The sequence below is a fragment of the Anguilla rostrata genome, chromosome 1 (assembly GCF_018555375.3).
Source record: "Anguilla rostrata isolate EN2019 chromosome 1, ASM1855537v3, whole genome shotgun sequence".
Taxonomy (NCBI): domain Eukaryota; kingdom Metazoa; phylum Chordata; class Actinopteri; order Anguilliformes; family Anguillidae; genus Anguilla; species Anguilla rostrata.
The window spans coordinates 56,495,598-56,510,597 of NC_057933.1; the positions used below are offsets into that span (position 1 = coordinate 56,495,598).

General features: G+C 49.9%; 1 protein-coding gene across 8 annotated transcripts in view; it reads left to right on the plus strand.

Moving 5' to 3' along the window:
- rbms3 (RNA binding motif, single stranded interacting protein) overlaps positions 1-15,000 on the plus strand; it is a 296,845-nt gene that overhangs the window by 243,255 nt on the left and 38,590 nt on the right. For all 8 annotated transcript variants that reach the window (XM_064343645.1, XM_064343656.1, XM_064343667.1 and 5 more), the window contains one exon: positions 12,992-13,098. In XM_064343645.1, coding sequence (XP_064199715.1) covers positions 12,992-13,098 — 107 coding nt within the window. The remainder of the gene's footprint in view (positions 1-12,991; positions 13,099-15,000) is intronic.

Consider the following 15,000-nt stretch of genomic DNA (forward strand, 5'->3'; position numbering starts at 1 on the left):
GTGTGTCTGTGTGTGTCTGTGTGTGTGTGTGTCTGTGCGTGTGTGTGTGTCTGTGTGTGTCTGTGTGTGTGTGTGTGTGTGTGTGTGTGTGTGTGTGTGTCTGTGTGTGTGTGTGTCTGTGTGTGTGTGTGTGTGTGTGTGTGTGTCTGTGTGTGTGTGTGTCTGTGTGTGTGTGTGTGTCTGTGTGTGTGTGTGTGTGTGTGTGTGTGTGTGTGTGTGTGTGCATGTGTGCGCGGGGGTTTCTCATAAATTCAAAGCTTTTGTTTGTGAAGTTGTCCGTCTGATCTTTTTGTGGGTGCGGTGCAGTGATGAAATCATTACATTTTTAATATGCATGGGTTGGATGCGCTACAATGCTGGCGTGCTTCTTCAAAGGCATTAGGATGTGTATTGATGGATTCTCCTCCCAGAGGCTGAATCCCTTCACTGGGCTGAGGACACGAGGTCGCTGAAGGCCATGGCCGCAGTCCAGGGCGGGCTTCCTTCAGGCTTCATTGAGCTGCTGTTTCCCTCAGTCGTAGCCCAGCTGCATGGAGATGCTGGATGTGTAGGGCGTGGATCCCAGTTTCCCTGGAACGCGGGCCAGTTAGCTGATGTGACATAATGGATGTTAAAAGCTCTGAAACACGCATATGTGCAATGGAGGGATGTGGACCCGAGCAGTGTCTGTCTCTGCCCTCTGGTTGAAGCTGCTAAAAACATATTTTAGAAATATTAGAGGCCAGTAAGATGAAGTAAGTTGCATTGTGATCATTTCTCAGGCCTGCTGATTGAATGTTTTACTTGTACTGTTGTCTTTATCAAGACAGTGCAGTATTAATGCGCTTCCACCGCGAATTCCTGGAAGGTCCCCTTTTGCAGGGTCTCATCAGAGGATGAGCCCTTCACAAACGCTCCGTTCCTTACAGCACGCTCATCTGAACGATCGGCTTCACCGCGTCATCGCTGCGCTCTTTCTCCGGGCCCTGTTTTCCCGTCGGAGCCGACGAGCGTCCCCACGCGGAGGCTGCGCACGCGAGGATGCGATTACGGCGGAAAATGCCGGCGTGGGCGTCCGGTGTGACCGCATTCTCCTCCCACTCTGGCAGCGGTGTGCGCAGCATCCAGGCCTCTGGCAGCCCACCTCTCAGGCCCTGGCACTCACCCGCACCGCGTCAGGGCTCTGGGCTGTCTCTCCCCCTCAAGCAGGACATATACTCTCACTATTTGTAGTTCAGCCAACATTTCAAGTTGAGCAACTGAAAGGCTGGCTAAACTACAAAACCCATCATTCTCAGTAAACCAATAAGGTTGAAGCAGTCTGTCAGTTCCTATTCTGTGTCATCACATGCACAAACACACACATGCCCATAGATTCACAAGAAAACCTATATGCATGCATACATTCACACACACACACACACACACACACTTTCTGTCTTCCTCTCTCTCTCTCTCTTTCTCTGTCTCTCACACTCCCTCACACTCACTCAGGAGAGACAAGTTCCTGAATTTAAGCATCCCAAGCCGCTATTAGAGAAGGTGAGTCATAAAAGCCCTGCTGAAGCTGTCAGTTATGTGCCTCAAATTAATTTCTTCTCTCCCCTCCCTCCAGACTAATAACTTGTAAGCCTGGAGCCCAGTTCTCAGATTAAGCGGAATCAGGGCCGCCAGGTTTGCTCAGCATAGCCGGGTTGCCAGCGCTGTGCATTCTGCGCTCTGCGTTGTGGGTCTGGAGCCTGGTCTGGGCCCCACGAGGCTGTCTGAACGCCAGCCAGAGATACGGCAGCCCCGTTTGGCTGGGCTTTGGATGGTGGCTTTCGCTTCATCCCTCTAGAGTTATGTGTTAGATTGAGCTTTCAAAGACTGGCACCCACCGCACAATAGCGACTTTTCTTCTTGCAAAGCAAGCTTCCTCTCTCTTAATTCGGTTCAGTTCTCTCTCTCATCACTCTTTCCCTCTTTCCCTCTTTCCCTCTATGTAAATTTCTGCCTCTGCTGTTCTCTCTGTCTCTCTACTTCCCTCTTTATGTCTTCCGCATTTATTCTTTCATTCTCTGTCTTTCTATTCATGTCTTTCTCACTTTTCCTCTATGATATGTGCAGCCAAATCAGATAAAATGCAAATGCACAGTATAACAGCACCCTGATATTTTGGTCAAACAGTGTTCACTCTTGCCCTGTGTTTAATATGGGCTGCAGAAGAAGTGTTAATGGTGCTGTTTATTCACAGCACTTTGCCCTGGGGCCTGGCACCACAGTCTGTTGGCAGGTGCAGTATGGAGAACACGCGTAAAAAATGGGAGACATTTTGTTAAATATACTCCTTACTGCTAAGACAGATGAGTACTGGTCTTCAAGTGTACGTTTGTGTGTGTGTGTGTGTGTGGGCATGTTTTACTATCTTTGTGAGAACCAAATGTCCCCACAAGGATAGAAAGATGAGTAAAACTACGCAAGGTGGGGACTTTTTGCTGGTCTCCACAAGTTCAAGAGGCTGTTTTAAGGTTGGGACTTAGGGTTAGCGTTAGGGTTACAATTAGGTTAAGGTTAGGGTTAAGGTTAGGCATGTAGTGGTTGGGGTTAGGGTTAGGGTTAGAGGTTACGAAATGAATGTAAGTCAATGGGAAGTCCTCACAAGTATAGCAATACAAACATTTGTGTGTGTGTGTGTGTGTGTGTGTGTGTCTGCGTGATGTTCAGTATTGTCAGTTTAAGCCTGACTGCAGCAGTTCTGGCCATTACCACGAGGAAACAAACTGTTGAACTCCACGTTCACCGCCTCCCGCTATCTCAGAAATGGCATAAAAATGAAAGCTGCTTTAATTTGTCTTGTCATTCATCTGATGATTATCATATGGTGATCTAATCGCAGTTTTTAATGTGCATGAATTATTCCTCCACAAGCTAGTGCGCTTTTTGAAAACCCATATTAAGATATTGCATCTTAATGGACTTTGCTCTCAAAGGCTAAATCCCTTTGTTGTTCTGACTCTTTCTCACTCTGGTTATAGTGGAGACATGGAAGGTTATTAAAGCCGTGGTTAATCAGATAGATTTCTGTAAAGGATCAATTTCCCAGAACGCTTTCTCATTATAATCTTATCTCCCCAACAGACAATAATCTGGCTTTCTGTGCAGCTTTGTTTGTTTCTCGCCCGAGCTGCATCAATCACACCGAAGAGCTAAAAGGGAATTGTGGGAAATAAAGGTTTCTACTGCAGGACCAGAACATTTTTTTAAAGGAGAGGGTTCCTAAAATAAATGTGCTACAGCTCCACTCGTGTTCAAAAAAAGTGGTTTTGAGGATCTAGCTTTGAGCTCCATTTTAAAAATAGAATAAAATCCTCCAGTCGTTGTTCCTTCTCTCTGTTCTCCTAAATCACTTAAATGCCAGCTCGGCGGGTCAGTAGCAGAGGGCCGGCTGGCTGTTGTGGTCGACGCTTTGTAGAGGTGAGCAGAGAGTAGCTGTGCCACAGAACGTTTACAGCAGTGGCTCTGTTTCAGATAGCCCACCTGCTTTCTCTTAGCACGGCCCTGCCCCAGGAGCACGCCTCCAGGTGCGCCCGTGTCCTGCCCTGGCTCTGGTCCTCAGCCCTCTTCACACAACGCAGAGTGAACACTCGCTCCCCCTGTTATGAGTAACTGTGTTCTCCAACGCCAGTCAGAAAGATCACTGCGTTGAATAATCCAGTGCACCACCCAGTGCTTGGAAGACCTTACAGATGCTTTTTGTATTTAATGAGGAAAGAGCGGGGCAAGAGGTAGTTCACTTAAAATCAATATTAATGGACTTTTTATTTTCAATATGATGTACTGCACATCCATTTTTTTCTCACTTAATAATACACATCTGTGTGTGCTGCATTGACTATGAGAGCATTGGGTTATAAACTAGCACAGCATAACCAGCCGTGTTAGATTCGACTCTGAAAACATGCAGTGCTAACATGAAGATTTGCAAGCTCCCCCTCCACCCATGGTGCATCAGGTGTAAATTCTGTCACACATCTCTGGCATCACAGAACCAGGGAGTTGAGATTGCCACCCATGGTGCAGAACATGGACAGCAGTGCTTTAGAATTGGAGGGGGAGGGTTCCACACTTGTGATTCCATGAATTTAAATGACGGGATTCTTCCACTTTGCAGTTACTGTATGCCTGGAACAGATGGATCAGGTGTAGGTTGTCACCCATCAGGAGCCATTTCAGAGCAGATTTACATTAACGCTGGACAGGAGGGAATGTTTGAAAGGATAAAACATCGTGCTTATTCATAGCGTCATGTAAAATGTGTCCCGGTGTGGCACAAGCTTCCCGTGTGTTTTTTACGATTCTTCAAGTAATTAATTTGATTCTGCCAGCTTTGGATACATAATAAACATTTAATATGAAAGCGTTGTGCTCGGCTTGCAGACTTTCACATTGATAACTTCTGATGGTCTCAGGTCACGTAGTTGTAACTCTCTGAAGAAACCTAACAATTATACAGGGAGTGTATGTCTTCAGCCCGGGTATTAAACACATACACTTATACCATGCTCTTCAACCCCACATCCACCCATGCACACACACAAACGCTCTCTCCCACACATGCACAACTTCATAAACACACATTCATAGCCCTTCAGACCGCATATGCACATATCTTAGAACACACACAAATACACCTTTGAGTGATTGTTTGATTGGGTCTGTGTGCGGTGCATTTCCATGGCAGCGGTGATGATTGTCTGTAATATGTTCCTGATTTGGCCAATTGGAGTCAGGAGTGAAGGGCGCGAACGTAGTTGCCAGGGCCTGGTTTGAGTTTTCCATCTCGTGCAGAGGGAGTCGAGACATGGCACCCGCAGACGCTGTTCTCCGGTGGCATTGCCAACACCATCACCAAGCATCAATCACCAACAAAACACAACAAAAAGAGTACAAATCGCCAAGAAGCTATTAAAAAGCTTCCCAGAAGTAATTGGAGAACATTAGTTGATTAAGCATTGTGTTTGCTCTCCGTTTTAAATTTCCACCCTGGCTGTTTGGTTTCCATCTTTAAAAATCTCCATGGTGACAGTGTAATAAAATGTCTCCTTGGCCTCAGTGCCATGCTGCTCATACAGAAACATCTCCAGCCCTAAAAGCTCAGGCGGTGTTTATCCTCTCTCCCGTCTGGAGCACACAGAGCTCTTTTCAGCGAGCCCTGACCGCGAGTCTGTTTTACCCGTGACCGCCCGGCCGACCCGCGACTGTTTCACAGCGCTAACCCGCTGCCCTTCGCCAGGGTCGTGAGCTGTAGGGATTCAGAATGGACCAGAACGCCCGCTCGCACACTGCTACCGCTCCCCTGAGGAGGCCTCCTGTCCTGAGTCTCTCCAGGAAGTGCCCGGCTGTGTCGATGGGTGGGCTGTGGAAAGATGCGCTTTAAAGGGCTGTAAGAGCGATGTCTCCTCCGCTCGGGATCTGACCCAGTGGTCCTCTGGCCCGGGGGTCTCCAGCCAGTCATAAATCCCACACTGGACGCCGTGGCCGCCCGGAAGACGCTGTCGGTTTGATGATGTCATTCTCCCCTAGCTCCCGCAGGCCCTTGGGTCAACTCTGAATGGAATGTAATATGCAGTGCATTTCAGCCATTTTCATGCAGCGTGAAATGAATAATGAAACATCCTTCAGAGAACAGAGCGTGTGTGTGTGTGGGTGTGCGTGTGTGTGTGTGTGTGTGTGTGGGTGTGCGTGTGCGTGTGCGTGTGTGTGTGTGTGTGTGGTGTGTGTGTGTGGGTGCGTGTGTGTGTGTGTGTGTGTGTGTGTGCGTGTGTGTGTGGGTGTGTGCGCGTGTGCGTGTGTGCGCACGTGTACCAAGCATTTTTCTCTCAGATTTAAAAGGCCACCAGTGATGCTTATGAACTTTCCCCTGCTGGTTGGGTCTAGAGCTGAACCCAGGCTGAACCCTGTGTGCCTGGCCATAAGTGCTGCTTTTGTACTGAGTGTAAACAAGGCCCTGGAACACAAGGACATGCACACACATGCAGCATTCATGAGGTGTGTGTTCAAGGGCTTTGCCTTATGCAATCTGAAAGCAGGAGCATTGATTTTCCCTTAAAACCTAAGTGAATGGCAAGGGAAAAAATACAGATGCCGGGGATGTGGGACTGGGTGATAAATAAGCAGAATGTTTTTACGTATGAGAGACAGCACTGCAATCGGTGCATTAACCCTCCAGAGTAGCCCTAATGCCGGTGATGAAGAGTCTTTATAAGAGATAGAAAGGATTATGGCAACATAGCTCTGCCACTATTATTAGTGTACACTGACGCACACACGCATACACACATATAGTACACACACACACACACACAGACACACACACAGAATCGTGCTTCAGAATATATTTACTTTTTTATAGATGGCTGCCTGTATTGTTAAAGCAAGCGAGAGGGAATTCTATTATGTAGGGGCTTATTAATATCTGCGCTTATACTGAGTAGCGACTTGTTTTCTGAGGTCCGTTAGGTCAGCGCTCTGTGTCTTTGTGTGTATCCCAGATGGCCCTCACTTCCTGTGACTGTGCTTTGTACAGCCGTGCAGATGCACACTTCCCAAGAAGGTTTTCCTCACTGCCATACAGAGCCAATTACTGTTCAGCTGTACAGCCAATCATGGTACGGCTGAATCTCCATCAAGGAAATGATTTATCGCAAGTCTACAATGTGTTCAGTCAGTCATTCAGTAAGTTAATTCCCCCTGCCCCATCTCCCTCACACACACACACCCAGCCCCCAGTGAGGCTAGGGATTGAGAGGCCCTGATTGGTTCGTCCTGCTTGAACAAAAGTTGGATAAGATCCTGCTTTCATCACCAGCCAAAATGTTTACAGGATGACAGGGCTGCGTTTTGTGAACAGCTGCCAACTCCCCTTGTTAAAAAAAGTTTTTTTTAAATAATAATAATAAAAATGAAGAGGTAGAAACTGGTTTCCTTTACAGGCAATAATTAAAGTGGAATTTTTCAGTTTACTCTTTGTGTATGTGTATGTGCATATACGTGCGTGTGTGCATGTATGTGTTTGCATGTGTGTATTTGTGTGTGTGCGTGTACAGTATATGTGTGTGCATGTGTAGGTCTGTTTTTCCCTGTGTGTCTGCGGGTAAAGGGGGGGCTGTTTGCACCTGTCTTTTTCACTGGCCAATGGAAAAGCACGGCTCACTCGGGCTGTGCTCACACTCGGGCTGTGCCTTCCCTGTTAGCTCATTTACAGCCTTGCTGTGGACAGAATCACCCCCCACCTTTTCATAATAGCTGATATGATGTAGGCCTGCTCTTTCTTACCCTGGGCAGGTCATGTGCTGGAGGCCGGCTGGTGGGTCTCTCTCAGTTTATCCTGGGGTGTTTATCAGGGTTCTCACCCCCTGATGTAGAGTGGAAGGAATTAATGAGCAGAGTCTCCCGCTGCCCTTTACATGAATGGCTCGTAAACCCCGGGCCGCAGGAGCCCTTCGGTCTCAATCTGGGGACATTTTGTTGACGGGCTTGATGGAGCCAGACCAGCCCCCCCTGCCCCCCGCCCCCACCCCTCCCTGACCTCGACCCCACCCACTGCGGTCCCGCTAATTGGCCTTGGAACAACTGTGGGTGCAGGAGGCAGGGGACTGCTTTAAATCTCTGAGACTGTTTTGGCGGGGAACGGAGACGGAGCGTAGGTGTGGCGGGGGGCGGCCCGCAGCCTGTGGGGGTGGGGCCAGGAGAGTGGGTGAGAACAGAGGCGGGGATGACGGCCGGGCCTTAATTAGAAACACATGTTCCCCACCCCGCCCCTCCCTGCCTCGCCATAACCCAAAATGTAATATACGCCTTGGAAGTGAATGTGGTAGGGGCTGTCTGCTTGTGTGAATGTTTTTGTGACACACGCGCGTGCACGCACACACACACACACAGACACACACACACACACGGTGTGGGATTTAGAGCCATCCTGGCTGGCTGCTTTCCTACGCCTCTGCCCTCGGTGTCACGGTGTTTTGTTGCGGTGCTGTTCTGGCCCTGGCAGCGCTGGGCTGGCTGGAGCTCTCCCAGCGTAGAGGGCCTGGCCCGCACACCGCCCGCACACAGCCCGCACACCGCCCGCTCTCAGCCCGCTCTCCCCGGGCCCCAGAGCACAGCTGCTGGTTCCCCTCGGCGAGCGCCGCTTTGCCTTATATGGCGCGGCTCGGAACCGCGCGCTTTTACCCAGCAGTCTCTGCGCCTGGCACCGCTGCCCGCCGCTTGGGGTTGTGGGTATTGAAAGCCACGCTGGGCACAGCTGGCCTTTCCGTGGGCCAGGCTCAGTGTGCGTCTCCACCTGCTCCGAGAGCCAGCCAGCCCCATGCACACTTACTGTGGGAGAGCTGGGAACCACACAGGGCCCTGGAACATGCTGATTCACTTTCACAACAGCTTCACTTCACTTACCGCTGTTAGAAAGTCCAGCGTGTGAAATGCAGTCTTCATCTTATATATACCGTACAAAGAGCTGCTTCACAGCTTTGAAATGAGACAGAAGGTCAGCTGTGGAGTTGTTTTATGAAAGTGTGATATTGTGTGTGTGTGTGATTATGATTATGTATTAAAAGGGCTACACAGATCACCTGATATGGATATGTATACCCTCAAATTAACAGTCTGCACTATAACCCCATGTTCACTATTTTATTTTAAATCCAATATTCTGTGTACAGAACTAAAACAACAAAAATTGTGTTTTTGTTCCAATACTTTTTTTTACTGGACATATAAACACATGCACAGACACTCTCATGAACTTGTCAGCCTCTTTCATATTCATATGCTAAAAAATTGCAGAAGGACTGAAGCATCTTTTAGAACAATTTTCTTGTGTACCAGCAGCCCTTTAATTTGTCAGGCTGATTGTTGCATTCAAAATGAGGTATTAAGTGGTTAGCGAAATCACTAAGAAGTTGAAGTGAGTTTCCTGTCAGAATAGCTGATATGTTGTGGAATGACTCAGCGAAGCAGCTACTCTGTGCAGATGTATTGTCGTTGTGCGTACGTAACGGTGGCAGTCGCCTATCACAGGTGCGGCCATGTCGTGTGTGAGGTGGGGGCCTGGGCAGTGTTTAAGGAGAAAGACAAAGACGTTCCCCTTTCCTGTCTGTGGTATAACATGGTTTCAGTGGCACTCGTCGTATCTTGACGATTATCTGTAGTGCCACAGTTCACTGCAAATTTGACAATGTAAACATGATAAGGAGTGTTTCAACTGTCTCTCTCTATCACTCTCATACTTCTCTTTCTCACATACATACACACAAATGTGGACTCACCCTCCTTTCAAATTCAAATATATATTTATTTCTCAGAAAAAAACACACGTACAATAATACACACACAGTGAGAATTTGTGATAAACACAAAGTCACGCCCTTTTCAGAATCCACCCCTGCCCTTCCGCCTGGGATCTCCCCATGCCCTGCTGCACCTGTCCGCACCAGGTGAGCTGGACCACCTGCTGGTCCAGACAAAGAGGGCTTTGTGCCTTACTGGCAGGTACACACACACACACACGCACACGCACACTCCGCTCCTCAACTCTGGCCTTTTCAGGGCTGAGAAAACGATCCGATGATTTTACCACAAGGTTATCATCCTATGTGTGTTTTTTTAATAAAAAAAAGAATTGATTTGTATTTGAAAAGCTGGGTTGTGTTTTCTGCCTGTTAAGTGCCTTTTTTGTCTCCGCAGTATTGTTGTAACACCAGTAACAGTATTGTCGGTGTTACAGAAATAAAGCAGACCCTTGGCTTTGGCCTGTAGACCCAATCAAACATCACAAATTGGGAAGGATTTTCAGTACTCGTTCATGTTTTTCAGAATCAATTTTTTGGTCAGTGAATTTTTAATTAAACCACTGTACCTGGCATCTGGTTCTGAGATGTGATTTATGTTTCCTGTACGGATCAAGGTTTGAATTGCTCTAGGCAGGTCTGTTCAGATGAAGGAAGTGATACTGCATATAGAGTAAAGGTACCGGGTCACACTTGGGCAGTGGTCAGTGACAGCTCTTACTAAAGCTCAGTAATTACTGTGCTGTCTCTCAGCTGTGTGGTGATGTTTATCAGTTTCCGGTTCACTGTACTACCCTGCCGCATATTCCCTTCTTCTTTGGTTTCTGTTAGAAGTCCTCCACTGAATAGCCCAGTGTCCTCAGGATTCCGGTCCTGGTTTGCCCTGGGCTGATTCAGGCTCAGGGCTCCGGCTGTGCTGTGTGAGCGTGAGTGACTCTCAGCTCGTTCGTGTGAGCGACTCTCAGCTCGTTCGTGTGAGCGACTCTCAGCTCGTTCGTGTGAGCGACTCTCAGCTCGTTCGTGTGAGTGACTCTCAGCTCGTTCGTGTGAGTGACTCTCAGCTCGTTCGTGTGAGTGACTCTCAGCTCGTTCGTGTGAGTGACTCTCAGCTCGTTCGTGTGAGGGACTCTCAGCTCGTTCGTGTGAGCGACTCTCAGCTCGTTCGTGTGAGCGACTCTCAGCTCGTTCGTGTGAGCGACTCTCAGCTCGTTCGTGTGAGCGACTCTCAGCTCGTTCGTGTGAGTGACTCTCAGCTCGTTCGTGTGAGCGACTCTCAGCTCGTTCGTGTGAGCGACTCTCAGCTCGTTCGTGTGAGCGACTCTCAGCTCGTTCGTGTGAGCGACTCTCAGCTCGTTCGTGTGAGCGACTCTCAGCTCGTTCGTGTGAGCGACTCTCAGCTCGTTCGTGTGAGCGACTCTCAGCTCGTTCGTGTGAGCGACTCTCAGCTCGTTCGTGTGAGCGACTCTCAGCTCGTTCGTGTGAGCGACTCTCAGCTCGTTCGTGTGAGCGACTCTCAGCTCGTTCGTGTGAGCGACTCTCAGCTCGTTCGTGTGAGCGACTCTCAGCTCGTTCGTGTGAGCGACTCTCAGCTCGTTCGTGTGAGCGACTCTCAGCTCGTTCGTGTGAGCGACTCTCAGCTCGTTCGTGTGAGCGACTCTCAGCTCGTTCGTGTGAGCGACTCTCAGCTCGTTCGTGTGAGCGACTCTCAGCTCGTTCGTGTGAGCGACTCTCAGCTCGTTCGTGTGAGCGACTCTCAGCTCGTTCGTGTGAGCGACTCTCAGCTCGTTCGTGTGAGCGACTCTCAGCTCGTTCGTGTGAGCGACTCTCAGCTCGTTCGTGTGAGCGACTCTCAGCTCGTTCGTGTGAGTGACTCTCAGCTCGTTCGTGTGAGCCGGCCCCCATTCGTTCAGTCCGCGGGGACTCATTTGTCCCCGTACAGTGGAAGTCACAGCTACGCGGCGTCTGAAAGCAGCTGCTGAGTGGAAGGGCTGTGATGCTGCACCGTGGGCCGGGTTTGGTCGAGGAGCACGGTGGAGGTGCCCGTTTGGCCAATCAGGGCACGTTCCTCAGACCCGCTGTAGTAGCGGGGTTCGGTTAATCGAGTGCGATGCGCTGGGACAGGGGGCGAATGAGAACATTAGAGAAAGATTCCCCTCTAACGGTACAGCACCCGCCCTGCCATCGTAAACCCAGCCCCATCGCGCCGGCCGCGCCCGTCTGCCCCAGGCCAAGTCGCTGCCAGCTGACGCAGGACGTGTTCGCGAGGTCGCGGGAGGGGAAGGGAAGGCAGTGTACGTCCAATCCTCGCCCTGTTTACTCATCTCCGTGGCAACAGGAGGACATCCTTTTAAACGAAGTGGTCTCTGAGGGTCTCGTTAGCGGCTGGCGTTTCCGACGCTATGCGTCACATTTCAGGTCAGTGGGTGAGTCATGTGCGGACGCAGCAGCTTTAAGCGCTGTTTGACGGCCTGGTTTTGCATGCTAACAGAGCGACCTTTACGGTCTCACTGCCGCAGATCTTACTGCCAGACGGAAAAAAACTGCAGGAGTTTCTTGTAAACAGCACAGCACAGCACAGCACATACCGTACTTTTCTGTGTATTGTTACACAGAAAAGTAAGGTACCGCTAGATGTATATATTGTGGTGTTGTCCCTGTCTGATATTACTCTGTTTTTTTGCCATCTCCTGTATGACAGTCTTTGGCACTTTCTATGGTACATTATTGTGCGAGGTGCAGATTGAGTGTGAGGAGTTGTGTGGATTCTTTGGGAGGTGCAGGGCGGTGGACTGAGGCTCTTGTGTCTGATTGTCAGGCCGGTTGTGCGTGGTGCTCTCCTAATGTGGAGGTGAGGACAGGGAGGGCCTCCTGCAGGTGTCAGGTGACATTTTTTCAACTGCCGGCATCTTCTACAGCCAGGATATCACTGACATAAAACAGCCGCAGTTAGAACCCCAGATAGCCAACCCTCCATCCCCAGAACTGTAATCCGGAAGTTTTTTTTTGGGGGGGGGCGGGGGGGGACTGATTTTCAGTGAAATGGACTAAATGTGAGAGCCAGAATCTCATATTTCATTTAAGTTTTAGTTCAAAATCACCGTCTTTCATATAACAACCTGCCACTTGACATGAGACTCCATTTTTATTCAAAGAGGGATGTTTGTTCAGGGTCTACGAGCTGAGCCAAAGGGTGGTCATTACGTTGGCTGTCCTTGTTATTGTTGAATGTGGGGGTCTGTAATTGAGCTGGTGTTGAATGTGGGGGTCTGTAATTGAGCTGGTGTTTTACATGAATCACACTGATAAAAGCCCAGTTGTGCCCCCGCTCATCTGCAAACAATGAAGCCCTCGAGCAATCAGCTTTAGCTGTGGGAACTCGGGCTTGTTTGTGTCCTCAGGTTATTTACCGCTGTGATTCGACCCATTATTATTTCAGCGATATACAGCAATGCACTTTCATGGCTTCATGCTTCATACTTCAGAAGGGCATTGTGATCTATAAAAGTGTCTCTGTGTCTCCTCTGTGGCTCCCATCCCAGTCTTGCTTCCAGCCACTTCACTGATTGGAGAGCCTGGCTAGTTTGTGTCTCTCTCCCTCTAAGGCGGGCACTGATTGGTGTTTTTTTTCCCTCTTCTCTGAGGGGAGCTGATTGGCTGATTGGTGTTGTCTCTCCCCTTCTCTGCAGCGCCCTCCGAGCCTTTGCTGTGCAAATTCGCAGACGGAGGACAGAAGAAGCGGCAAAACCAGACCAAATACCCCCAGAACGGCCGACCATGGCCCCGAGAAGGGGAGGTGAGTTTACCGCTAACCGCCGCCTGAAACAGGAAGAGCCCGAGGCTGACTGACAGGCCTGGCCTGGCCACGGGCAAGGGCACAGGCTGCCACGTGGGTGGAAGGGTTCACGGCATCACCGAGCACAGACATCTGGCTGCATTTAACCACATGCCTCTCAACCAGCCAGTTCATCTCTCTCCACTTGTTTCCCCAAAATGAGCCACAGTTAATGCCCCTTCCCCCCAAAAAATAATCCCAGCTCTCTCCATGCTGTGCTGCTATTGCGTGATGCCTAAAGAATGCACCCGCAACCTACCCTGCCAACAGTGCCCATAATAAGACTATTAAGAGCGAGACTTTGTGCTCTCTCTTGGGGTCAAACATTATCGAGGTACAAATGTATCCTAATCCCATGCCAAACCACACCCAGGTGTTCATGATTTTATATGCGACCTTCACGGGGGGAAGGGGGTAGCAATTTGGAAAAGCCAAAGGTGGAAAAGTAGAACACGCTATCTCAAAATGGAGGCGTAATTTTTGAAAACGGCTGTGTAAATTGATCGGTGTGTAAACGCTGTTTTCATCTGTCAAAGAGTGAACATGGGCCCATGCTGAAATGGTTTTCAGTCTCAATCAAAAGGCCAGACCTAATAACAACAACATGGGAGAAACCTTCTCTTTTATCAGTTAAATAAGCACAGTGATTTCGAGGAAAGTCATTTGATACAGGACCATTACGCACATTCCCTGGAAGGGGTCCCACTCGTGCACTCTTCAACTGTGGTGGAACGTTCTAGAAGAAAAATGTATGGCAAGTCACGTGAAAGCCACTGCTGTTTTTAAGTTGTAAATCTGTGAATTCTGATTAATAAATTAAGTATTGAATTCACAGAAGTGAAAAAGCCATGTATGTTCTCAGCATTGGCAAGCTCCTCTGCCCCCCCCCCCGACCCCCCACCCCAAAAACGATTCCTGATTCCAAATGGTTCCATATGTGCCCGGGTGAAATTGCTTCATCTTTCACAATAAATCGTCTCAGACTCCCAGGAGCGGGCCTGCTCCTGCATTCTGTAACGCCGCTAACACATTGCTAACGTTCTGGGAACGTTGGGTGAGTGTTGTGACTGCTGTGGAGACTCTGACGGGAGGCTCTCGCTGCAGACGGCAGTCTGTTGGGCGGGCCCGAAGCGGAGCGGCTGTGGGTGCGGGTGCGGGTCGAGAGGGGCCGCCTGCACGCTCCTCTCCTTTAGCAAGCCGGCGCTAGCACGCCCGCCGAGCCGCTCGAGTGCCGGTCCGTGCGGTTTGTCTGAGAGAGAGCGCGGCGGGGAGGAAGACGGCGGGGAGGAGGGAGGGGGAGGGGAGGGGGCTGGGGAGGAGGAGAAGCCGTCGGGCGGAGGTGCAGACCCAAACTGCTGCTGTCAGCCGTTCTGCGCCCACGCTCAGACTCAATTACAGCGTGCCCGGCTGAGCCGCCCGCACCGCCGCGCCTGGTGCCTCCTCACGCGTCCCGAGATGAGTTCATTTCTCCTGCGATAACGGGGGAACTAATACCGTGTTATTAACGCCGGAGAGCTGTAACTGCCATTGTGTTCAGCGCGGCGGCGTCTCTTTAGCGCTCGCCGCCGCCGCGCTCGGTCACGGGGAATGTCTGAGCGTCTGTCCTGTGCGGCTAGCTGCCCCCTAGCCATTCCACTGGAGCTCCTGTGGAATGGCACACTGGAGATGTGTCCAGTTCTGTTGGGCCCTCTCTGTAAATAACACCTCAGGGCCTCAGTACTGGCTTAGCAGGGTCAGGTGACCTGATTTGTCATGTACAGAGAACATAGCCTTTCACCAGTTACCAGCCTCCCCTCTCTCTTCCTCTCTCTTTATGAAGAGCTTTATTTAGGTGCTCCTAAGGACGTTGTACTGAAGCCTGCA